The sequence below is a fragment of the Leopardus geoffroyi genome, chromosome A3 (genome assembly GCF_018350155.1).
Source record: "Leopardus geoffroyi isolate Oge1 chromosome A3, O.geoffroyi_Oge1_pat1.0, whole genome shotgun sequence".
NCBI lineage: Eukaryota > Metazoa > Chordata > Mammalia > Carnivora > Felidae > Leopardus > Leopardus geoffroyi.
The window spans coordinates 70,142,077-70,169,233 of NC_059336.1; the positions used below are offsets into that span (position 1 = coordinate 70,142,077).

Below are 27,157 nucleotides of genomic sequence, written 5' to 3' on the forward strand. Positions count from 1 at the left end.
GCCACAAATAAATCCATGTTGTATCTTTTGCATATCAGTCACTTTCTGTTCATAGGTTTTTCGGTATTTATAAAATATTTTTCCTTGGTCATTGTCATGTAGCAACATTGGACACACATTAATACTGAATTTTATTTATGAAAGGGAGAAAATAAAACTTAAGTATGGTTTTTGTGTGTGAGTGTGTGTGTGTGTGTGTGTGTGTGTGTGTGTGTGTGTGTGTTTAACTCTGCACTGTTTCAATCCTTAAAAACAACAGAAATTACAGCCTGGCCTCAGATAAATATCATTAGCTAAATATACTCAGGAAATCTCTTGCAATCCTTCATATGCATTCCCTATTTTATTAGCCTACAGAAGCCTCCCAGTCCAACAACATCTAAATTTCTGTGCTATTTATCTTCCCAAGGCATCTGCTAATTGAGAAATACGTTATTTAATCTCTAACATTTCTAAATATTAGCTGACCTGTCTCCCACTTCAAGAAACCAGAGAAATCACATAATTTTTCCTAAACTGACAAATGTTGGACGTGGACATAACCGCAGAAATTAACATTAATTCCAAGAACCCTCCTCCTTCTAATCAAAACAATTTTCACATGTGCCCCCTCCCACTGCCCCATTTTTCCACAACCAGGAGCAGGACTTTACATTTTCCTTATAAAAGGCAAAGCAGTTCCTACGAATCCTGTCCCCCCTGTCCTTTACCATGAATAACAAACGTGGAGATTTCAACCATACTGAACCACCCCTGCACGTCATTCATCACCAAACGTGTGCCCAATCTTGTAGATGCTTGTCTGCATCTTATGGGGAACATCTGCGTATTACAGACTTAGAGGTGGTAGAGGAAAGCACAGCGGTCATTCAGGTGGGCCATGGCCCTCTGAAGATGGGGAGCGGCCTAACAACCCGAGGAGTCTGAAGAGGAGAGGTCCTTGTACTTGCGACTTGGAAGGAAGTGGGGCTGGCACAAAGGGTTCCCAGGAGGAATCTGAACCTGGAAATGGGTCTGCTTAAAAACCATTAAGAGGATGCCAAAGGAGGAGCTGTGGGAGGTGATAAGGCCGAGAGGCCACAAACAGGTCTTCACCTTGCAAACTAGCTGCAACACACTGTCCAGAGAAGGAAGACCCCATGCACCAGCCGGCCCCGCCTGCCTCGCCCTGCCTCCCCGCGCCCTGCCCAGGCCGAGGCCCCCGGTGGGTCAGGCGTCGGGCCTTACCTTGGCTGCAGTCCTTGCCGCGGAAGCCGGTTCTCGAACAGTCGCACACCGCCTGGTCGTCAACCACCGAGCACACGCCTCCGTTGAGGCACACTCCGCCCTCGCCCTCCTCGCCAGCCTCGCACGGGCTCCCCCCGCCACTGTTGGGCGGCTCGTCGTCCAGCTTCACCTCGCCGCTGTCCACTGGCAGGGCCTGGGAGGAGTTGACCCTCACGTCACGGATCCACCCTTTAAAGGGCTCTCGCTCCCGCACCGAGGCCAGCGTCAGCTTGAGCGCCGCAGCGCGCAGTTCCGGGGGCAGCCCCCCGACAAAGAGGCCGCTGAACACGGTCATGTCCCTGCGTTTCGACTTGACCTCCACCCACTTGGCCTCCACCTGGTCGATGAAGAGCGTGGTGTTGCGGAACTGGCGGCGGATACGCACGTTGTGCCAGGCGCCGTCGTTGACCGGCGTGTCGGCCAGGAGCGTGGCTGGCTCCGCGCAGAAGATGGAGAAGCTGAGCTGCAGGCGGCCGCCGCGCGTCAGGATGAGCTCCAGGAAGTCGCAGAAGCCCTCGTCGTCGAAGTAGAGCACGAGACCGCGGGCGCTGCGAGTCTTGAGCTGGAAGCTCATCTCGCTCTCGCAGCAGGCGTTCCACTTGGGGAAGCGTGTCCACTGGCCCTCAGCGCCCGGGAACTCGAGCCCGCTGCCCAGCTCTGCCCAGCAGCCCAGGAGCAGCAGCGAGAGGCACAGGAGAAAGCAGCCCCCGCGCTGGAGAAGCGCCGTCCCCATGCTCGGGGCTGGGGTGCGGCGGGGGGGTGCCGGGGCCGACAGGGTCAAAATGGTCCTGGACACCTTGACGTAGAAATAAGGGTCTGGAAACAAGTAGGGTAAGGGGATGGGCAGGAGTGGGAGGGATGCGCCCTCCTTTATCTAGCTCTTTTTTTTTTCTTCTTCTTCCAGCAACCCCTCCCTCTCTCCCTGTAGTCCCCTCCCAACTGGAAAACGTAGACCCCAGTGGTACAGGGCAGCAGCAGATCTTCCAGTCCAAAGGGAGGATACACTTTGGAAGCAACGTTCTGGAAACGGCGTTAACAGAAGGTCAAGGGAAGTCACTTATCCATTTGAGTCCGATGACCTAGTTCAAGGGCATCAGTGGTGTCAACAGATGCTTCACTCCTCGAATACTATCATCTGCGAGGTACCATCAGTGGTACCAGGCAAAAGGGAAACAGAGTCCGTTAAGAAGCAAATACTTGTCAGAGAAGTACAAGAAGTCAGCAATAAGCCAGGATCCTTGGATACTTGTGAGTACCTCGAGTGTCTGTCCTCCAGATGTGATGTCCCAAACCAGAAGGGAGAAAAGGGTTCCTTGCCTCTTTACGGCACCACTTAACCCCTGAGTGGCTTTAAAGGCCTGTTTCTTCTGTCATATCATGGACCACCAGCACCCCTGTAGCCAATGCAGAATTCCTTGTGCATGGCCTCACAGGCTGGATTTTGCTTCTCTTTTTCCCTCCCCAACAGTAGGGTTCAAACCCTGAAGCTGTGAAATAGCCAGAAGCTGTTAGATGTCACAACAGCTCCTCTTCTTTTCTCTGCCTCTGCGAGGCCAAATTAAGATGCCAGCATATCAATTGGTTGTGTGTTGGTGATGCATTTTGGTTTTGTCTTTTTATAAGGACCCAGAAAATCTGCAGAGAATTAAAATAAAAATTAAGTTCTAAAGTCATTTATAGTATCATGTAAATCATCATTCAGTTCAGAAACCAGGTATATAACTAGAGCCATTAGGAAGCCAGAGTTAACCTTATTGGAAGGGGTGTATTTGTCCTGATCTACAAGGAAGACCTGATGTCTCCCAATAGTTAATATTGCACTTTTACAATCAGCCAGTATGCCCTTATAGTTTATTATAACTGTTAATAGGTAACCCTCTTAGGATTTTATACACATTTGTTTATGGTTATCTTTTACTTTTTCTGAGAAAGTTTATTTTTTTAAATATGACAAGGGGAGCAAAAGAGGCCCCTTTAAGGGCTTCTGCTTATAACATGCACTGATAACATGGACAATAAAAATACATCCTATTCAAATCTCAGTTAATACAGATTTTACAACAGGCAAAACAGATCAAACTGCGACTGTCTTGAATTTGTATAACATTCCTACCATTTTAGGTTTTTCAAAGAAAGAACATTGATGGTTTCTTGGGGGTGTCTTTTAAATTTCAGACAAGTATTTTCCTTTTATTAAAAGAATAATCTGTTCTAAGAGAAAACATGTAACTGGAGTCATATCTATTTTGGGCAGCATTTATGTCTCACTTGCCATGACATTAACTCCTCTAAAGATGGGTAAAGTATTTAATATTTTGCCAAACAGTGTAGTGATCCTTACTCCCCTTCGAGTCCTTATCTGGCTGTCAGCTCTTAGAATTTGTGTGGTCAGAACAGCAGTTGGCATGTGTGACACCTTAGCTGCTATGGCTCCAGGATGCTAGAATATGAAATCATGTTTTTGAATCACTCACTATAAAATCACCTCTTTATCCAACCCTAATCTGACAGTTTCCTGAAATGGTGCAGAAATCGTAAGTAGTGAGTTGCTTTTAAGCCTTTTTTGTTTGTTTGTTTGTTTGTTTGTTTTTTGCCAAAAGAACATTACTCTTACATTTTGACAAGAAGAAAGAAAGAAAGAAAGAAAGAAAGAAAGAAAGAAAGAAAGAAAGAAAGAAAGAAAGAAAGAAAGAAAGAAAGGAAAGAAAGAAAGAAAGAAAAGAGAGAGAAAAAAACACAAATGGTTCATCTGGTCATGTCAAGCAAACGCAAGCATTTCCCTCAACCTTTCCCACTATACCACCCCACCCCCTGCACACACACGCACAGGCACACACGCACACACATTTATTGCCTGGACACAGAAGCTCACTATGCAATTAACACTTTTTTCCCCTACAAGCTGAAACTAGCAGTAATTTATGGCACCGCATTGTGCTGCTGCTCCTCCATGGAGGGAGCTAAGAGCATTTCTCTTCAGTACAGAGCAATCCCTACAGGTGTCAGCTGAGAGCCACCAAGCTAGGGGATCCCACTTCAAGTTCCTCCCCAGATGAAATTGATGAGTGGTTCTCTCTTTTTCAACACACACACACACACACACACACACACACACACACGCACAACACAGCACATATAGACACATACACATTGGCCAGTAGAAATAAAAAAGAAATAACCATCTCAGTTGCTTATTTATTATGGCTGATACATCCCACACCATCAGCAATCACCAGCCATATCTTGCCTACTCCTGTGCCAACCCCAAAGAAAGGTGCTCTTAAAAATCATCCTAAGATAGCATATTATTCAGTATACTCTCATTTTTAAGTGGACTCGGACATCTGCCAATTTTTCAGTCATTTTGCAAAATAAATCTGAAATTTCAAGATCAAGAGTAGTGCTTTGAAACCATCCTGAAGCTTATGTGTTAGAAAATCTTTGTGGTGTGTGTGTGTGTGTGTGTGTGTGTGTGTGTGTGTGTGTGAGGGGGGAGAGAGAGAGACTGGATTGGAGCTGATTATTTTATTAATTAATATTACATAGATCACAAAACCTTTCTTCACTCCTCTCTCCTTCCCTCCTCCACTAATGCATACCTTGACAATTTTTTAAGGAATGGAGGAGAGGGGGGAAACACATACATATTCTTACCACAGGGAGGTCAACTGACTCTCCCAGTTCTTAGAGGAAGCTCATTGTGTGTGAAGAGTATCTGTATTTATATGGAGAAAGAGAATTCTCTCTAGGTGCCGGAAAAACCTGGTGAGTTCACAAATTAGAGGATGAAATAAAAGGATCTGAAAAACAACCTTACTGCAGCCAAAGGAAGAAGCGCTCTAATTCAAAAGCAGACTAACAGCCTCATTAATCTTTTCTTTCATTTCTAGAATCAAATTCATTCCCAAGCCACTGGAAGGATCGATACAGTATGCTCGTCCGCTGCAGCTGCATTTATTTTAATATGTTTATAACACACACACACACACACACACACACACACACACACACACACATACACATGCACACATATCTTTCCATGCATCCTTCAATATATACATCACCAAGAACCTGAAATCTTTGGGATAATTTTTAGAAGTGCCTTTCCCCCCCACCCCCTCGCTTTTGCAAAGTCTCTTAATACCAATGCACACCCAAATTCTCCCTGGCTTTCCCGCCCAGTCTCCAAGCTCCATCTCTAATACCAGTGCAGTTTCTTGGAGCCTGGAGTCAACTGCACAAATTAAGGATAGGCACAGCATGGGGCTGATGGGGAAGGGAAATAAAGATGTACATACAGATATATTTTATTGCTTTGGTTTCTAACTTGTCTGTTTTCTTTCTTTTGCTAATAAATCACTGCATTCAGCCTTTAAGTTACTATCCTAGTTCCACCATCTCATCTTCTTGCCATCTATTTAAAAAGCTTCATGCAAAACAACGAAGATCTATACTCCTCCACCCTCCCACCACCCATCCTTCCTTGTGCATTTGTGGCAGCTCCTGGCTCAGTTACAAGGGGGAAATATATCCTTCTCCAGCTTGCCTCGCCCCATCCCCTCCCCCAACCCAAATTGAGCTTCTTTACCTGCCCGGTTATTCCCCTTAGCTTGACCCAGAGCCTGAAGCATGCATCGGTCAAAGCGAATTTCCTGAGGTCTGTGGATAAGGCGACTGCCGCTGCCTTTTCAGAGGCGTCAGGCTTGAGCGTCTATCTCCAGGAGTGCGGGAGGGGAGAACAGGCAACGGAGGGGAGCAGGAGGAGGAGGAGGAAGAGAGGGAAAGAGCTGGGAAGGAGGAGGCGGTGGTGGAGCCTGAGAAGGCTGGGTTACGTGACGCCGGGTGCTGTCCTTCTGAAAGAGAAGGGCGGAGCTGAGCTCTCCGCAGTACCATGGAGAGCGGCGGGCCGTCCTCAGGCAGAGATCCTGGTGGGCTGGGCCCGCGGGCACAGCCCCTCCAGGTCGGGACGCTGCGGTGCGAGGTGTTTATACCTCCGCTTCGTCCCTTTGCAGGGGAAGCCCGATCCTGGAGGCGGGGACCTGCCGCAAGAGCTTCTAACTTGTCACCACCCACCCTGCCCCAGAGAGAGAGAGAGAGAGAGAGAGAGAGAGAGAGAGAGAGAGAGAACCAGAGAACCACGTAGCCTACTGAGCATGCCCAGGCCCCTGCTAGACCCACGGAAACCTGTGTGGAGATTCCACTTCTCCGGGGTTTAGTCGTGATTGGGCGAGGGTACCTGAAAGGGTGCCACGGAAGAGCTGGGCAGCTAAAAGAAAGGGGGCAAGAAGTCAGTGATTAAGATGAGCTCCGGGTTTACTTGCGCACTTTGGTCTCCTGTTTGGAACCCTGAAAAGCTGCAGCTCTTCGAGGAATGCAGGGACAGCAAGACCCACACAGTCTCAGGCATTCCCCTAGATCCAACGTCCCTGCCCCACCCCTTACTGTGGCCCTAACCTGAGCGATCTTCAAACCTTCACGATCTGCCTACCAATTGTGCCAGAAAGACCTAACAGGCTAATGCACCAACTTGTAAACCAGACTCAAGTCTGTCTGATAAGGTGCTTTCTGCGACAGCCTCTTGTCACCCCCCAGCTTTCCGTGCTCTGCCTTGGCCACGGACATTCTGAGCCAAACCAAGTTCTGTACCTGTTTAACTCTTCTATCCGTTTCCTCCTGTCTTTTGCAGCTGGTAAAACCTGGAGGAAGTGAAACTCCGTGCGAGGCTCTAACCATATCTTTGGGCATGCCCAGTAGGCATTGCTGGGTTTGGTGACAAAGGAGTTAACTTTCAGGGCGCTTGCAGAATAGGTGGTAGAGAAGTCCGAAGTGTATGGCTTTAAATTACAGTTTGAGTGCTACGGACATTTAAATTCCTAACCCTATTATATTCCTAACTTAGGTTAGTTTTAGAGCAGAAAGATCAGACATATTCATTTCAACACCACAAACCTAATAGCTCCAGTCTCAAATGCTATAGGATAAGACTATTTTCTGCCTCTAGGCCCTATAAAGCAAGACTGTAAGAACTAGACAAATTCAGGAGTACTGAAATAACATACATTCCAAATGCAATATTCATTTCCTTCCAAAGAAACCATAACTTATTCCTATGATAAGCATATTTATATTTTCACTACATTTGTAAAAGAGTCTAAATAAGTTGAAGGTAGGAACCACAAGTTTTATTGTTTCTATTGCCTTTACAGAGTGTCAAGTGATTACATGTATAGAAACTAGAATCAGGTCATCTGGGCTTGAATTCCATCTCTGACATTTACTAGCTGTGACCTTGAGTAAGATACTTAACATTACAATACCTCGGTCACCTCATCTATAAAAAGGATATAGTAATAGTTCCCACATCATCTGTTTGATGTTGTAAAGAACAAATAGATTAAATGGGCATAAAATATTTGTAATTGTGTTGAATAAATACTATTTTTATTAGTTTCAAACCTACTTAGTTCTGCTTGATCCAATGGAAGTCACTTCTCTGAAATCCAGATTTCTTGGCTTTAAAATAGGAATACTAGTGATTTCCAACTTATTCTCCATATTTTCTTTGGGAATGGACTGAAATAATAATGTTGCCATGATTAAAAAATAAAATAAATGAAATTTTAAATACTGTAGAGCTAAATCTCAAATTTAATGGCTGATCTAAGGTTATGCACTCAAGAAGTGAACTCGGACCAAAAAAAAAAAAAAAAAAAAAAAAAGAGTCTACTTAATTCAGGGACTGTTTTGATTTTTCTAGCATTTACCATTAGGTTTTAGAGCAAACAGCATATAAGATACATCCATATGTGTCTAGTATAGAAGTAAACCTTACTGCAAAAGTAAGTGGAATCAACAACCAATTATTAAGAATTGAATTAAAAGTTTCCATAATGCCCCTAAGATCTTGCATGTATATTCACCAGTGAATCCTATGGTGATGACAGATTTCTAGATGCACTCATAAGAGTAAAGCCCTGTCCCTTACCGGAATCATAAAAACAAACAAGCAAACAAAAAAACACACACACACATTAATTGACACTATGGTATATGACCTGAACAAGTATCTTGTTTATTTAATTTTGCCCTTGCAAATTTTGATCTTATCTTTAATTGGGCTACACAGAACTTCCACTGTATTATAGTTTTCACTGGGCTCTCTTCTGTGGTTTTGATTCAAAGATGTGTTAACATTCTTACTTCTTATGCATAAGGTTTAAAACAAAAAGTCAAGTCTTCTGTGTCTGCCCCTTATGCTCACACACACACACACACACACACACACACACACGCTCACACACACACACACAAGTAAGGAACTACCGTAATAATCTGCTTTGCAGTTATCAGATTTAAAGTAACTACTATATCTAGTTTAAGGAATATGGACAGCCACAAGATCTGTTTGTTTTATTCAGTAAATATGCATAGGGAAAATTATCAGTATGTGCTTAGAATGGGAAAAAAATTACAACATAATTTAGTGATAAAAGCTCTTACTTTATTTTAAAGTATGACTTCCTGTGTTGTTTCTACAGAAATTGCTTCAACTTTCTGAGAGTTTCCTCATCAGTGAAATACGGATAATGGCATCTCACTTCATAGGAGTTGATGAGGATAATACCAATGTTTAATGTTACGTGCCTACTCCATGCCAAACATGCTCTGAGTGCTTTACTTACATTAATTTAGTTTATCCCTCAAAGCAGCCCTATGAGGTAAATTCTAGAATTTCACTCATTTTGCAAATGAGAAAAGAAAGCACAGAGAGATTGATCCAGACAGTCAAGGTCACACCTAGCAGATATAAGTGCAAGGAATAAGATACAAACTAACACCTGTGTTGTTAACTACCTTGTTACATTGCCTCTCATCAAATGATCAAATACTCCCAGCACATTGCTTGACACAATGCAGATACTAATAATGTTAATTCCTTTTTTTTTTTTTTTCCTTTCTAAGAATTTCGTCAAGAGGAACCTGGGAAACTAGTCAACTTTGGGATGTTGTAACGTCATTCCTTCATGACAAATACAATATGAAATAACAATGAAAACAGGTGAGATGTTTTTAATGTTGTTATTTTGTTGTTGTTGTTGTTGTCGTCTGTGGGTAAAATGTAAAATTATTCCTATATATCTAATTTTGAAGCAATTTAACACTTGTCAGAGCATTCTAGTATTTTCCTAGAAAGGTAGAAACTAGTGTTAATTTCTCTCAAGTCACCTTGGGGAATATACCATTTTTAAAATACAGTAATGTGTGAAGGATTTTAACTCCTGCGCCTTCCTACCACTCAGAACAAAGGAGATAATTGTGAAATCAAGGTGGCTATTTATGAGCATGTCTGATTGGGAGAATTTCTGGCAACCCAAATATGGAAGATAAGTAATATCTCATGCCATAAACTGGTAAACATTTTGCAACAATGAAAATGGAAATGCATGATCACCATAAACAAATATATTTCCATAAGGTATTAAATATTAATGAGCATCGTAACATGGAAACTTGCTCCACACTAAAAATAAATGAAAAGTAAGTGATAAGATTTTTTGACTGAGAAATGAATACAGAGACTCTGTGTTTACTGCTGCAATCATAGCTTGTGTTTTAACATTAGGAAATCAGTGTAAACACCTACTTTCTCAATTAACATTAAGGCAAAGTGGAGTCTTTGAGATACCCATGAATCGCAAGATTGACATGAATTTGGAAGGGGCTTTAACTGTATTAGTGTAAGTAAGTTAAGAAGAAACGCAAGTTTATAATGGGGGGGGGTGTGAGTTGCTACCCATCAAATATTTTTCTACTGAAGTTGGTAAATAATTGAAAAGAACAATAAGATTTATCACTCTGAGAGAATTTTCTATTTGCTGTGATGCAGGTAATCATTAGGAAGCCAATTTTTTCTACTGAAATAATGGTATTACCAGGGATAGATTAGATTACATGGTATTCTCAACTAAATTTAAGATTAATAATGAATTCCTCCAATCAATTATAGTATCATTGTTGTATAATTGGAATGCTACTGTTTAGTTCACAGCTTATTTATTTTAAAAATAAGTAAAACCCTTGATATTTGGTTTGTGGCTAAATGTCTCTAGCTGGTTTCCTTTATACAAAGCAATATGAGCTTCCTAGTTACAAAAGTTGATGAATAGTTACTGAACACGCTGCTATATAAAACCCATTTTCAGCACAACTAGAGGAATTTCTAAATGCAAGGACATACAATGAAGTATAGGGTTTTGGACTCGGCGATAGACTGGAATAAACACACTGGAATTTAAATATAGAAAAGTCCACATACTTTTCCATGAAGTTGACTAAGTATTTTCAGGAGAATAAGCAAACTCAGTATGTTACATAATTTCATTCTCTTTGAAAAAATCTTAAATACCACAAAGTTAAGCTACTTTCACAAGAGTATATAATTGTTCAGTAATCATAAGATAAAATGTGATTTTAATACAGTTACAAGTCATTAGAATAACAGTAATTATTAAGGTATCAAGCTATAGTAGAGAAGCACTAGATACTTGAGAATAGTGGTTAAGTTCTAAAGGATGCACCTGCTAGAGAGGTTTCACTGTGGGAACCCTGCAGTGTGTTTGATGGGCAGTGTTTTTAAATCTAGGGCAGCGGTAACACCTGGGCATGTTCTGCCATGCTTACTCCCACCCCTCTTTCTCCAACAATGATGGAAAATCTTCCAGAAGAAGAATAGCAGCTACTGTAAGAAGCCTCTGCTTGGGAGTTTATCTCACTCAGTGATTAGGGGCATACTTGAGCCTGTGTTCATCATCTCCCTATAAGAACTTATTTCTCCTCCTATATGGAAACTTTGTCACTTTACCACCCACCCCCACTTCTAGTCAACCCCTTCCTTTCTCAACTGCTAGACTCCAGGAAAGGATTTTTCTCATTCATTGGAATTTAGTTTAACACGTATTTCCTTGGGTCCCTGAAATCAGTTAATTTCTTTATACCAGTCCTGTTTAATTTCCTTTACTCTAGCTTTTGGGGGAATGACAGGAGAGTTGTGTTCAAGTTAATGACAGTTCCGAAGACTTGTTGTATCTTGCTCCATTTCAGCTATTTCTACCCCTAGAAATATGTGGAAAATTTATTTTCTGTGGTGGCATATTGAAATATTTTGTAGTTGGCTTTTTTTTTATTTTTTCAACGTTTATTTATTTTTGAGACAGAGAGAGACAGAGCATGAACGGGGGAGGGTCAGAGAGAGGGAGACACAGAATCTGAAACAGGCTCCAGGCTCCGAGCCGTCAGCACAGAGCCCGACGTGGGGCTCGAACTCACGGACCGCGAGATCATGACCTGAGCCGAAGTCGGCCGCTTAACCGACTGAGCCACCCAGGCGCCCCTGTAGTTGGCTTTTTTAACACACCTTGTGTGATTTTATTTTATTTATGTTGTTTTTTGTTTGTTTTTCATTCTTATCACTTTAAAACTACTCCCTCTTACTTTTATGGTTTCAAGCCTCATTATTTTTTCAGGGCTCTCTCCTTCTCCTCTAGTTTTTATGTTCACCATTCTTATCCAGTTTAGTTAATTTTTACCCTGCTACATCTGCTTAATATTGTTTTTCATTTACATATATATATATATATATATATATATATATAGCATAATCACATATGTATACATGCACATATACACACAAATATATAATTATTTAAATATATAATCACACATACACAAACACTACTGACCCCAACTCTTTTAGCATTTCTGGACCCTGTTCCAACAATGGGGAAGAGGGCTCCACCACATACAACACCAAGCAATTCTCAAACACTCGCAGAGTATCTAAGAATTCAATTCCATTCTGACACTATCTGCCCAGAGATGCCATCAGATTGCACAGGTTAGGGATTCAGTCCTACAAGACTGCCCCCAGCCCCAACTTCAGATTTAAGTACAAGTCCCAGGCTGTTATCTATGCTTCTGACTGGCTATACATTGGAGGTTCCAATGACCTCCTCCTTGAGTTGTTAGAGTGGCTCATAGAACTCAGGGAAATGCTTAGGTTTATCAGTTTGTTAAAAGATATGATACAGAATATGAATCAGTAGCCAGATAAGAAGACACGTAGGCCGAGGTGTGGGAAAGGGCTTGGACCTTCCATGCCCTTTCCAGGAATACCACTCTCTCCCAGGTCTCCATAGGTTTAGCAACCTAAAAGCTCTCTGAACCTAGTCCTTTTCAGTTTTTATGGAGGCTTCATTGCATAGTCATGATTGACCAAGTCATTGGTCATTAGTTGATACAACCTCCAGCCTGTTTCAGCTGAAATGAAGATCAGAGAGTGGGACTGAAAGTTCCAATCATCTAACCACATTGTTGATTCTTCTGGCAACCAGCCCCACCTTTGGATGAGGTTCAAAAGTTGTCTTCATTAATAAAAAAAAAAAACACCCACTCAACTTTAAGAGTCTAAAGCACTTTCAGGAACTGTGGATGAAGATAGAGAAATCTGAGAAATATATTTTGGTCATCTAAATGTTCAAAATATATAACGCTTATAAATCATATCACACACATACACAGAGCTAAGTATGTTAACAGTAAAGCAGTGGTAGATTTTAGATATACCCCATTGGAACTTCACAGGTTAGAGAAAAACACTTAACATTTTCATACCAAAAAAGAAAAAAAGTTAGGGTTTCAAAATTACTTGTGAAGCAGAATTGGCAAGAGTTTTATTTTTATAAGAGATTTATTCTTGCTGAAGGAAAAATGACAGTAAAATGGAGATGAACTAGACCCTAAATTATATTTGTGCACTTGATGGAGACATACCATTGAATGAGACTATAGGCAGTACTAGACAATTTAATTTTCTCTAGATCAAGGAGAGCGGGCTGAAATGACTGACAAAGTCTGGTATGTACATGATATACATGAATAAGGTAAACACAACTGGGGAAATGATGAAGATTGCTTGGTATTGTGAGCAACTAAAAATCACATACTTCTCTAAAAAATAATAATCTCAGCTCTAGCCTCCTGTGTTCCTTTGGGTCCCGTGTTGCCAGATCATATGATTTTTTCAAGAGCAGTTAGAGATCTGAAATTTGAAGTAAAATCTTCTGATTTTAAAAATCTTAACTCATCAAAAATAATAACCTCCACAACCACTCTGTAGGAAAGAACAGACGTCTCTGCTGGTTAGAAATGGCACATAGGCTGCCAATGTGTCACCTTCACTTTGTGTTTACATATACTTATGCCAACTCACACTTGTGTATTATTTTTCTCTGAGTTCAACATTTCACATGATTTATTTACATGTTCTAAATCCAGCCAAGGATATAGAATAGGTTATAAATAGACACAATCAAGATTAAAAGTTTACCTCTGGAATCCTGAGGATGATTTTTTAAGTGGCTTGGCACCTGAGAAGAGACACTGGATTCTGAGTAACATGTTTTCTAGTTCTGGCTTTGTCATTCATTAGTTTTGTTTACTACTCCAGGCAAATCTCTTAGCTTCTCCCAGTTTAATGCCTGCTTGATATATGTTGTGGGTTTAATGGTGTCCCACTCCACCCCCCGCCTTCGCCAAAACATAAGCTGAAGTTCTCATTCTCAGTATCTATGAATGTGACCTTATTTGGAAATAAGGTCTTTGCAGACATAATCGAGTAAAGATTAGATCATATTAAATGACCATGGACCTAAATCCAATGACTAGTGTCCTTATAAGGAGAAAGAGATTTGAATACAGAGAACAAATAAAGAAGATGGCCATGAAAAGACAAAGAAATTGGGGGATACAGCTACAAGCCAAGGAATGCTGAAGAATGTTAGCAACCACCAGAAGCTCTGGGACAGACATGGAACAGATTCTCTCGTAGAGTCTCAAGAAAGGACCAACTCTGCTGTCATTTTGATTTCAGACTTCTAGCCTCCCAAATTGTGAGAAAATAAATTTATTTTGTCTCAAACCACCTAGAATGTGATAATTTGTTTTTATAGCCATAGGAAACTAATACAGTATACATGATAAAAGTTTGGGAAAATATAGGTATAGAAGAACAAGTATAAGAGGCAATTTGCTAGATGATTTTACATATATATTACTGTAATTCATATAACAACCTTGAGACATAGGCATTCATTCGTTCATTCATTCACTCATTCATTCCCTCTCTCTTGCTCTCTTGCTTTCTCATTGACTCTCTCACTCTCTCTTTCTCTCTCCATCGCATATCTGTCTCTCAACAAAAAATTATAGATACTGATTGACTTATCCTGAAATGCACAGATTGCTTCTTGAAGGAGTGATGACTAAGTCTAAGACTAAAGCCCATATTCTTGTTCACTGCACCATTCTGTTACAGTACTTAAACAACAGAAAGCTATTAAATACAGTATAAAATTATTATTCTGGAGTCTTCTTTAAGAGATTGAAGATAGGGAGAGAAAAAAATACCAAAATAGAAAAAGCAAGAATGCCTTATTGCATAATGCCTATTGCATTTTAATGTACTTTATCATATTAAGTAAATTCCTTCCTAATCTCAGGCTACTAATATTATTGAATTCCATCAAATGCTATTTCAACATAGTTTTATACAATCATATAATTTCTCTTCCTTCCTCTATTAATGTGATTAATAACACTGGTTAATTTTCAAATGTAAATCAGTCTTAAATTCTTGGCATACACCCTACTTGTTCCTAATAATGACTCTTTTATTAATTTTGTTTGGGAATATTTTAGGTAGGATTTCTACACATAAATTTCTGAAAGATAATGGCCTGTAATTTGAGAACAAAGTAATGTTATCCTTTTAAAATAAAATGGGAAATGTTCCCTGTTTTTGTTTGTTTGCTTGTTTGTTTTTCTCATGCTTGGTAAAATATTTGCCAGAGAAGCCATCTAAACTAAGACTTTCCTTTTTTTTTTTATTCATTCATATAGGATACTTAAAGATCTTTCATTTTCCCTAGCATTAGTAATGATTAATTCCTCTCTTTTTACCTTCATAACTCATAGTTATTAAATTTAATCATCTTTCCTAAGAGTCAAGGTTTGTTGACTTTTTCCTGTGTATTTGTTTTCCATTTAATTGACTTGTGCCTTTAAAAATATTCTTTAGGTTTAATGCACTTTTTCTAATTTCTAGCTACGTTCTTAAGATGGTTATTTACAATATTGTCACTCTTCTTTTTAAATATCTTCTTTAAGATTATACATTTCCCTCTTAGCATGACTTTAGCTGCACCTGCAAATTCTGATATGTGCAATTTTCATTATGATTTGCATAAAAATTGTATTTTCAACATTTGTAATTGTAATTTTTCTTTTGACCCATAGATACTTAGAAGTACATGACTTAACTTTCAAACATTAGATATTTTCTTCATAATGTTATGCATCAAAAGTCATATTCAATATGATATCAGTTCTTTGAAATGTGTTGAAACTTACATTAAGGGCTTATACATGTTAATTTTTTAGGTGTTACACATACATTTGAAAAGAATGTTTGCTCCATAGTTACTGTGCATAAATGCTAAATGTTGTCAATTAGATCAAGTTTATTTACCATGTAATTGATATATATATCCTTTGTGTTCTATAAATTACTTTCATATATTTTATAATATAATTTCAATATTTAATTTTTGTCTTTATATATTTGTATAATTTATTGAATAAAAATATAATTGTTCTATATTCTTGGAAGATGAATGGTTTAATCAGTATTCTATATCCCTTTTCATCTCTAGTAATGCTGCTAGCCTTAAAGTTTGTTTTGTCAGATATTAGTGTAGCTAAGTTAGTTCTTATAATAAGGTATATCTCTTTTTATTATCTTTTTACTATAACCTTTCTGCATGTTTATATTTAACATTCTTCTCTATAAATTGTATTTGGTTAAGTTTCAAAATTCTTTATGACTTTCTTTGTCTTGGAGTTATTTGCCTATTTACAGTTACTTCCTGATATATTTGGGCATAAACCAACTATCTTCCTACTTATTTTGTAAGTATCCTATCTTTTTTATTTTTTTCTTTCCCTCTCTTTTGTTGCATTTATCAACTTAGTGAATTATTTGTATTATTTAATTTTTCTCCTCTATCAGTTTTTGGTGGTTTCCTAGGATTCCAGCATGCATGTTTGACTTACCAGAACCAAACATAAATTAGTATTTCCAGGACAAGGCACGGGCTTTTGACTTCTCTAACTGCCTTGCCCCTTTATGGCTTTGGAGTTACTGTTGTCTCGTATTAGAGTTCTACATTGTAATGCCCATAATAAATTACTATTATTATTTTATAGGTCAATGTTTATTTATAATTAGCCACATACTTAACTTTTCCATAGCTTATCATCACTTCCTTCTTTTACTTGTTTCATTAGATTTATTTTTCTCTGTATGAAAACTTTCTTTTGTTATTTCATTTACTATAGATGTAATGGTGGCAAAAAATCTCAGATTTTGTTTCAATATGCTGATTTTGCCTTTGCTTTTATTTATCTATTTATTTATTTATTTATTTATAAATTTTGATGTTTAGTTGTTTTTGAGAGAGAGAGAGAGACAGACAGAGCATGAGTGGGGCAGGGGCACAGAGAGAGGGAGACACAGAATCCGAGCTATCAGCACTGAGCCTGATGTAGGGCTCAAACTCACAAACTGTGAGATCATGACCTGAGTTGAAATTGGACACTTAACCAACTGAGCCACCCAGGCACCCCTTGCTTTCGTTTTTAATTTTTTTTTTTTCAACGTTTATTTATTTTTGGGACAGAGAGAGACAGAGCATGAACGGGGGAGGGGCAGAGAGAGAGGGAGACACAGAATCGGAAACAGGCTCCAGGCTCTGAGCCATCAGCCCAGAACCCGACGCGGGGCTCGAACTCACGGACCACGAGATCGTGACCTGGCTGAAGTCGGACGCTTAACCGACTGCGCCACCCAGGCGCCCCCCTTGCTTTCGTTTTTAAAAGAAACTTTTCCTTTGTAGAAAATTCGCATTTGGAAACTTTTTTTCCTTTGAGCATTTTAAAACTATCATCCTAATATTTTCTAGCTTCCACTAATTATGGCATATTGACCACTGCCAAGTAATCTTGCTGGTCCTATAAGGTAACGTGTATTGTTAGCCTCAGTGATGGATTTAAGAATTTTATTCTGGTTTGGGGCAGTTTCACTATCATTTTCTAAGGTGGGATTTAAGGAGGCACCTGAGTGGCTCAGTTGGTTAAGAGTTCAATTTCGGCTCAGGTCATGATCTCAAGGTTCATGAGTTCAAGCCCCACATCAGGGTCTGTGCTGACAGCTCAGAGCCTGGAGGCTATTTCAGATTCTGTGTCTCCTTCTCTCTCTGTCCCTCCCCTGCTCACACTCTGTCTGTCTGTCTCTCTCAAAAATAAATAAACTTTATAAACACACACACACACACACAGAAAGAAAAAAAAGTGAGATTTAAGATCTCCTTAAATCTGTAACCTGATATCTTTCATCAATTTTGGAAAATTTTTGGCCAGTATCACATGTTGCTGAATCACAGTGATTTCTCCTCTTTGTTGCTTGAACTGCAATTTCAAGTATATTAGATAATATCCCCACATTCTATATGTCTCAAGTGATTTTTTTAATTTCTAATTTATGTTATATTTTCGATGTTTTAGTCTTGACATTTTTCTATTGATTTATATGTAGTCCACTATTTTTTTTCTTCTCCTGATTCTAACCTACCCTATTTAAGTTTTTTCAAGTGGTTGTAATTTTTCCAGTTGTAGAATTGATTATTCTATGATTCTAGTTTTCTTATGAAATTCTTCATTATATTATCTATTTTCTTAACATATTAATCACAATTATTTCAAATTCTATTTCTGATTAACTTCAATATTTGAATCCCAAATTATTTTACTTGAGCTTCCCTTTTTAAAGTATTTTTTTTTTTTTGTCATTTGGTTTTGTTTGTTAAGTGCCTGGTAATTTTTTATTGAATGTCTTTTTTGATTTCTTAGCCTTTCACCTAAGGGAAATGTCATGTAAATAACAGCACAGCATACTGTCAGTCTAATCAAAATGTACTTAACTATTGGTCCATATCATTGACCATCATCTCTTGGCTGCTTCATTTGCTCCTTGAGACTTGTTAATATTTTCAAGATTTTTCTAGCTGTGCTTGGTGGTCCAAGTAGAACTTCATGGAATGTCCATTCTCTATATTATTAAAGAAAATTTATGACATGTCAAGGGAGGGATTTGTAAATTACACATGGAAAGATGTCAGGACATGTTTGTATATGGCCTTATTCCTTTTTAAAAATTTCTTTAATGTTTATTTATTTTTGAGAAACAGAGAGAGACAGAGCGTGAGCAGGGGAGGGGTAGAGATAGAGGGAGACACAGAATCTGAAGCAGGCTCCAGACTCTGAGCTGTCAGCACAGAGCTCAACGCAGGTCTCAAACCCAGGAGCAATGAGATCATGACTTGAGCCCAAGTTGGACACTAACTGACTGAGCCGCCCAGCCACCCCAGGCCTTATTTTATTCTTCATGCAGGAGGCACAGAGGTTAGAATGTATGTCCTGATGGAATAGATAGCTTTCTGCAGAATTTCACCTTCTAACAGCAAATTAATCTCATGTGCAAATAGTCATGCTTTTCATTATGTTTGCAAATTTTCAAACATTTTAAAGTCATGCAAATGTAGTATTGTTATCCAATGTGTAAATTGTTAATGTATGTCTGGGTGACAGTACATAGAAATATTTCCTCTAATGTGTAAACCATGAATGCATTTGACTTCAACACATAAACATAATTTTTATATGACATTACCATGGCTATAAGCACTAGGCTTTATTCAAAAAGCATTCAATTAAGTAACAGCGAGCATGCATTTTCCCATTTTCTATTGCTTTAGTCCTCAAAGTAATCTAGGGAATTCTCACCATAAAAATGTAAATGACTTTGTAAATATTATCTCTAGAGTAGAGAGATTCGAGAATAACCGTGTCCAAAGATATGGAGAGGATATTTTAAAATGTTCTGCTTATTGGTAATGCCTTGCATAGGAAGGGAGGCAAGCCTATGACTTCTACTTCCTGAGGAAGGTCTGTATGTCTAGCTTGTTTGCCTCTGTCTCCTTAGTTCAAAGTGTCTCACACAGTGTCTACCACAGTGTCTACCATATGGTAGGGACACAGTCAATATTTGTTTAATAAAAGGATAAATAGGAGAATAATCTTTAAACATGAAAGAGTATTAGTTGAATTCAGGGTAAATATAAGCAAAATAGTATATAAATAAGAATGTCAATCTCCCCTCATTAAATTGCCAGAAAGCCTCGAGGCAAAAGAAAAAAATTCCATATCCTTAAATATTAAGGAATTGTTAGAACTTTGTCATTTATTTTGCTGAAATGAACTAGGTTCTTGGTCTAAGGTTCTACTTTCTTAAATGAAGATAAACTCTACGTAGTATATATGATATTGTCATACAAGTTAATGATAAAAATATTTTCAACAATAATGGAACCAGCAAAATTCTGGAGAATTTACTGTAGTACTCTTCCTCATTTTTTGAAAAAGCATTTCAAATAAAATAATTATAAAGCTTGAAATGACCTAACATAGTCTTCCTGCTCATTTCTCCACCACTGTGTAGGGTAGTAACATAAATACTTTTAAAAGGTATCAATTTCAATTTTTAATGTCCCTAAAATTTTACTATATAAAATTGGTGCAATTTAGAGCCTCGTAATCCTTATTAATTCAAAAAATCTCCTTTTAGATTCCAACCCCCAAATTTTTCCACAGACATTAGGATATGAATATATTTCTAAAAGTGGCAACTATTACAATGTTTTGTCTGTAAGCAAAACAATCTCATTATATAAAAAAAGTTAAACAATGTACTTTTTTATAATGAGTTAAAAGCACCCACACCATATTTTGGGAGATAATCTCAATCAACATACTGGTGACCATCACCGCTGCTAATTTTACTCATCTAAATATTCTCTTTTTCTTTTGGGGCTTTTAAGAAATTATCACCAACATGTCACTTTTTTTTATTTCTACAACTAACCAAATCCTGACTCGCTTAACTGTACTCAAAAGGTACTTTAACTTTGTTTTATTTTTCAGATTTAAGTTTAAGTTTTAACTTTAATTTATTTTTTAGATTTTTGTATCCCTTTATATGCTGCAAACCTAAGCTATGTTTGAACAATTTTCTAAGGAGCCCTGTATAGGCTTTAAACAAGCTGTTTTCATCTAATGAAGACAATAGTGCATGGGGCACCTGAGTGGCTCAGTGGGTTAAGTATGTGACTCTTGACCTGAGCCCAGGTCATGATCTCACGGGTTTGTGAGGTTGAACCCTGCATCAGGCTCTGCACTGACATTGCAAGACTGCTTTAGGATTCTCTGTCTCCCTCTTTCTCTGCTCCACCCCTACTAATGCTTGCTCTCTCTTACATAAATAAATAAATGAATAAATAAATAAATAATCAAACAAGCAAACAAACATAAAAAAAAAGCAGACAGTAATGAAACTCTGTAATGGTGAAAGAGCCAGTATGACAAAATCTGCTTCTATGAATATATGTCACAACAAGTATTGAGTAGGCCATCAAATACTTGGCTTGGGTTTCCTCTTGGTCATGGGACTTCAAAAACATTTTGTTTGTAGAAACTTTTCCACCAAATATATAATAATAGCAATAGAGTAGAACCTTTGAAGACATAGGTTGTTGATGAGAACTATTATTTAATCAACTCAGTATTTTTATTATATACCCAAACCTGAATATAGGCATTCCAATTCAGCTTGATATATATATATTTTTTCTTTATGCATCCTCCTCCCTACCTTATTTCATTTTTAGTACATTAACTGATTAATTTAAAAAAGTGATTGGCCAAAACACATATTTTAGGGCACTTCTACTTCCATTTCAGTCTAAGAAAACAAGTTCATTTGGCTTCATTACAGAATGGATCTGATTAAATTTGGGGAGCATGGTTGGTCCTACCTTTAGGCAGAAACATATTTGCCCAGGATATATAACTGGAAGAAAATAACCTTTCATGCTTTCCTGTTAACATGCTTTTAAATAATTGGGGTAAGTCCATTCCACACAATGCAGAGGGGCGGAAACTAGGGTAAGGCATTTGCCTCGGGTGCAAAAATTAAAGGGGTACCGAAGAGCTCAGCAGTCAAGATAAGCAACATTTTAAAGTAGTATTTAAGGAATAAAATTAATGAAAAATTATCCATGATTGATAGAAAATAATTTCATTTTTTTTAACGTTTATTTATTTTTGAGACAGAGAGAGACAGAGCATGAACGGGGAAGGTCAGAGAAAGAGGGAGACCCAGAATCTGAAACAGGCTCCCGGCTCTGAGCAGTCAGCACAGAGCCCGACGTGGGGCTCGAATTCAGGGACTGCAAGATCATGACCTGAGCCGAAGTCGGACGCTTAACCGACTGAGCCACCCAGGCGCCCCTAGAAAATAATTTTAAAGAAAGACAGAATCAGCACTACTTAACTATTAACTTCTTTTACTTCAGTTCCAATATGGTTTGGCACTGTATTTTATCCTGCTTTTCTTATTTTCTTTTTTTAAATCGCCCTTTAATTTTTGCACCCAAGGCAATTGCCTCACTCACCTTATCCTAGCCCTGTCCCAACACTGGAGGCTTTCCTTTGTTAGTATTGAAAGAAGTAAAAATTTAAGAAAACACAGTGAAAATTCAAGCCACACAGTCTTTTTTTCCCCTTTCTATTGTCATATCTTTATGATGTGCATCTCAGACTCTAAAACTGGAAATTACTTATTTAAAGATATTTACTATCACCCTAGAACCATCCCTTCAACCAGATTCTTACTGAATATATGTAAGGGAGCTGGGGCGCCTGAGGGGCTCAGTCAGTTAAGCGACTTCCGCTCAGGTCATGATCTCACGGTTTGTGAGTTCAACCCAGGCGTCAGGCTCTGTGTTGACAGCTCAGAGGCTCTTAGAATTCTGTGTCTCCCTCTCTCATTGCCCCTCCCCTGCTCGTGCTCTGTCTCTCTCTCTCTCATTCTCAAAAATAAATAAACGTTAAAAAATATATATGTGTAAGGGACGTATATACTTCTAGGAATCTGCACTTTAAAATAAATACCAAGTAATTTTGTTGCAGGTTGTCCAAGGATAATTCCTGGAAAAATTCTTGGCTAGACTCTAACAGCTGTTCACTGTTGCTTATGTCTCTCTTGACAGAGCAAAGTTTTCTTAAGAGTAACGACATGGGGGGCGCCTGGGTGGCTCAGTTGGTTAAGCGTCCGACTTCAGCTCAGGTCATGATCTCGCGGTTCGTGAGTTCGAGCCCCACGTCGGGCTGTGTGCTGACAGCTCAGAGCCTGGAGCCTGTTTCGGATTCTGTGTCTCCCTCTCTCTCTGACCCTCCCCTGTTCATGCTCTGTCTCTCTCTGTCTCAAAAATAAATAAATGTTAAAAAAAAAAAAATTAAAAAAAAAAAAAAGAGTAATGACATGGTTTAAAAAAAAAGAAAGAAAAGAAGGGGCGCCTGGGTGGCTTAGTCGGTTAAGCACCTTCTTCAGCTCAGGCCATAATCTCACGGTTTTTGAGTTCAAGCCCTACGTTGGGCTCTGTGCTGATAGCTTGGAGCCTGGAGCCTGCTTCAGAATCTCTGTCTCCCTCTCTCTACCCCTCCCCTGCTCAAGCTCTGTCTCTCTCTCAAAAACAAACAAACAGTATAAAAAAAAAAAAAAAATTGAATGGAAAAAAAAAAAAAGAAAGAAAAAGAAAAGTGGCCAGAAACTGTGTCTGGTTGTGCTCAATACAATGCCCCTCTCCCCTGCAATGTGGCATTTTTATGTGTTTTTATGTTTTAATGGGGCTTTCATAGCTATGTAACTTTTATTAAGTTGGGCAGTTTGGAAATTTAAAGTAGAATCTATTTGGCATTCTAAAAATGTTAGTAATTGGTGAATCCCATGCCTAGTTGATCTGGATTTAATTTTATATGCTTTGTAGGAAATTTACCATTTAAATTATTTTACATTAAAAAATCGGAATAAGAATACATTATATGTCATTATATAATGTAGATCTATGTGCTTATAAATGTACCTACATCCTACAATGGAAGTCTTAATATTTTCCTATAATCTCATGAAGATGTAAATGTACATTTTCTAACTTCTACCTCTTTTCATATTGTGTCAGTTTATTAGTGTTATGATAATCAGGTTCCAGAAACTAGGCATATTGAAACCACCTGGACTGTTCACTAACATACAGATTCCCAACCCTGCTCCACTATATAATAATTGTAAATTTCTAAGAATGGAGCCTAGGAATCTGTATTTTTTGAAATTATTTTATGTTTATTTTATTTTTTTTTTAATTTTTGACAGAGACAGAGCATGAGTGGGAGAGGAACAGAGAGAGAGGGAGACACAGAATCCGAAGCAGGTTCCAGGCTCTGAGCTGTTAGCACAGAGCCCGACACAAGGCTCGAACCCACGAACCATGAAATCCTGACCTGAGCTGAAGTCGGACACTTAACCGACTGAGCCACCCAGGCGCCTCTAAGAATCAGTATTTTTAACATTCTTCCCCAAATAATTCTGCTGTATTCTAAACCCTAAACCTTAAGTATTACTAGGGTGTTAATCTTTCTGTTTGTGATATATATACATATATATATATATATATATATATATATATGTATACACACACACACACACACACACATATATATATATATATATATATATATATATATATATATATGTTTTCATGTAGCACACTGTATGTTTTTCAGTGTGGTAGTTTGGTGTAAGGGTTCAATCTTCCAAGCAGCTCTGCCCATTTCCTAATTGGCCTCCAAATGCAGAGGAATGTGTGACTGCTCTTCCCCATTTCATGAATAGCAAGATAACAGAATAGCATGGTCAATAACAAGAGTCATGGCTGAGAAAAACCTGTAATTCAGATTTCTCTCTGATGCTTTTTCTGGGGTGTTTATGTTTTATGTTTTATGTTATATCTTTATAGCTGTGTCTGCATGGGAGCTGACATACAGAGCCAGACCAATAATCCATCTGGTTGTATATAACAGCATTCTTGCTCTAGAAATGAACCTAAGAGGAGGTACAGGAAAGACATATTCTTAATTCTTTTAGTACAAGTATCGATCACTTATAGATTTCTTTCCTGAAAGAAAAAATATTTAAATTTTGACCAACTTCACCAACACAAGACCAGTTCCATGAGCACACTGTCAACCTTAGATGATATAAGACAGCACTTCCGTCCATGTATCTGTTTATATGCTCTGAACCATTCCTCCTCCCCTCCCTATCTCTCTATCTTTATATTTCTCTCCTTCTCTCTCTTTCTCTCTGTGTCCATTCATCTTCCTAACTTTTCACTACATCCTCAATCACTTTCCTTTCCAAATTGCAATTTCTATTTTACTTGTTGACTTCACATACTATTCAACACATTTAACACACTTTCTGATGCCAAAGTTTCACATTGCCCTCAGCAAAGTCAATAAATACCATTGACATACCAGAGTCACATGTCCAGGAACTAGTGTCTTCCCTGTGGAATTCAAGTTTACAGAAATCAGCTAGATAACCACACAGAAGTCCCATCTGCAAATCAGAGCCTCTATAGGTAACACAAGAGCATTGGCAAATGCTTCTTAATAGCAATATTAATAGCACAGTTATGTTTGGAGCCACAATGTCTTTGCATTATTAAAATTCTTACTAGATAATTTTCATGAACAGGCTTAACAACATCAGAGCAAGAGGATATCCCTAGAATACCAGGGTCTTGTGGTACAAAATAAATGGTGTCATTTAATGCCAGCCCTCACGAATGCTGAAGGAATATATATGACTCAGAATCACCATGCCCTCATCTTACTTCTTGAAATATTGGTGGCAGCTCATTAACTGTCTCACATCAGCAAGAATTTCTTTTTATGAGATATACAATTGTTCATGACAACATACCATCATAAGCCATTTATAAAGATACTCAGAATGTTAGATTATTGGATGAAACATATTTAGCCTAATGCATGTATATGGCCACATGAGTGATTTTTTTTGTCTTTTAATGGTTCAATTACCTAGGAACTTTAGTAACTGCTCTGGATGAAAGACTAACTTCTGAATTTGGAAAGTAGCACCCACTCTAGTTTTAGCACCCACATTAGTTTCTCATTGTCCTTGATATCAGGCATTCTGATATTAGTATTCAGAAGGGAGCTCAGTATCTTGGAAAATGTGCACTAGCCACTGTCTCTTTGGTTCTCTTATCAGGCAGCTTAAAGGTTAACTTGGATTCTCCACCCCCAAAATAAGACATTCTGTCTGTTTAAATCACACCTGGCTTTCAAAAAAAAAAAAAAAAAAAGCCCAGTTATTACTTTAAGAAAAAACTATTATTCAAATTCAGATATATACAAAAATAAGATTAAAAAAACTCCATTTTCCTTCACTCCAATAATCATCAATCCATGGACAATCTTATTTGTTTAGACCAGTTTTACATTATAGTTCCCTACACTCTAGTGTAACATGTTTCTGTCTCCTCTGCATCTCATATAAATTAGAGGTGAGAACTAGAAATTTGATTAGATTGAAGTTAGACAGTTTTGAAATACTACTTTATAGGTGGTATTATATGTTTTGTTCAAGAGATGTGTAATAGCTGTTTGTTCTTTTTTGAGTCATGTTGGCAATTGATGATCATTGCTTAAGTCTGTTGCTTGATTAGTTGTAGAATAGCGATAGTCTAATTGATTCAATATTTATGAATTTAGTAACTGAAATACTCATATAAAGAGAAACTTTCTCTTATCAACTATTTGGTTACCCTGAATTACAGTTCATATAGGAAATGCTAGACAAATGCTTGTTTCCCTTCTTTCTTATGTTTAAAAAATAATGAGCTAATTTCTATCATCATAACATCAACATCATAACATCAGTGTGTTATTTTTCCTTGTTTAAATTTTGCTTGTTTTCAATATCTTTATGAGCTGTGTTTAAATATCTTAATGAATCTGTTCTATTGCTGTTATTATGCTTGTCAATGCTCAAATTTTATCAACTTTGACTACTGGGAGTCTATTTAGGTTGGTTATTAATTTTTTTCTCCATAACTCTGGTATTGTTATTTTCCTTGTTCCATAAGTTTTTCTCATAATATTTTTTATCAAACAATGATGACAATGGGTCATATGTTATTTCATTATAGGTAGGGAATGGCGATAATATAATTCTAAAATATTTAAGAATGATAATATTCTGATTTTATCAATTCTTCTTCTTTTATTAGTTGAAGATACACATTCTCCATCAACTCTTTGAATATCTTAATTAATAGTGTGTACTAGAAAGGCAGGATAAATATATTTTTAAATGTATTTTTATTTGCTGATATTTTATAATATTAGTTGGTTTTCTTTAAAAGGTCCCATAAGTGAAATGGAAGAGTGAATCATTGATATTAACATTTCATCCTACCTGTGTCTACATCCTATTTATGTTACGTTTCAGTTAATTTTTAGTGGAAGCATAGTGTTCTTCTCTTTCTTGACTTTGGGCTCAGTCATGAGACTCACTTTGGCTAAAGGCATGTTCGCAGCCATGAAGAGTTAAGTAGCTTGACATGTGCTTGTGTAGTTGGGCTTTCTTTCTTGCCTTCTGTCATTGTCATGAGAAGAACATTTTCATCAGTCTGCTGCTGACCCACGGAGGATGGCAGAAATATAGAGGACCCCATCTTCTGCTTGGAGTCAATCCCAGACAAAACCATTCTAGAACACCTGACCTCCCGGCACC

At 38.1% G+C, this 27,157-nt stretch overlaps 1 protein-coding gene across 27 annotated transcripts in view; it reads right to left on the reverse strand.

Moving 5' to 3' along the window:
- The window catches only part of NRXN1 (neurexin 1), a 1,133,918-nt gene extending 1,127,625 nt beyond the window's left edge, over window positions 1–6,293 (reverse strand). For 13 of the 27 annotated variants that reach the window (XM_045446028.1, XM_045446026.1, XM_045446010.1 and 10 more), the window contains exons 1-2: window positions 5,855–6,290; window positions 1,228–2,901 (exon numbers count right to left, since the gene is read on the reverse strand). In XM_045446028.1, the coding sequence (XP_045301984.1) occupies window positions 1,228–1,999 (772 nt within the window). In that variant the 5' untranslated portion in view covers window positions 2,000–2,901; window positions 5,855–6,290. Of the gene's footprint in view, window positions 1–1,227; window positions 2,902–5,854 lie in introns of all 27 variants that reach the window. The other 14 variants (XM_045446025.1, XM_045446019.1, XM_045446024.1 and 11 more) reach the window with 3 other exon arrangements.
- Between the last annotated feature and the right edge of the window lie 20,864 nt (window positions 6,294–27,157).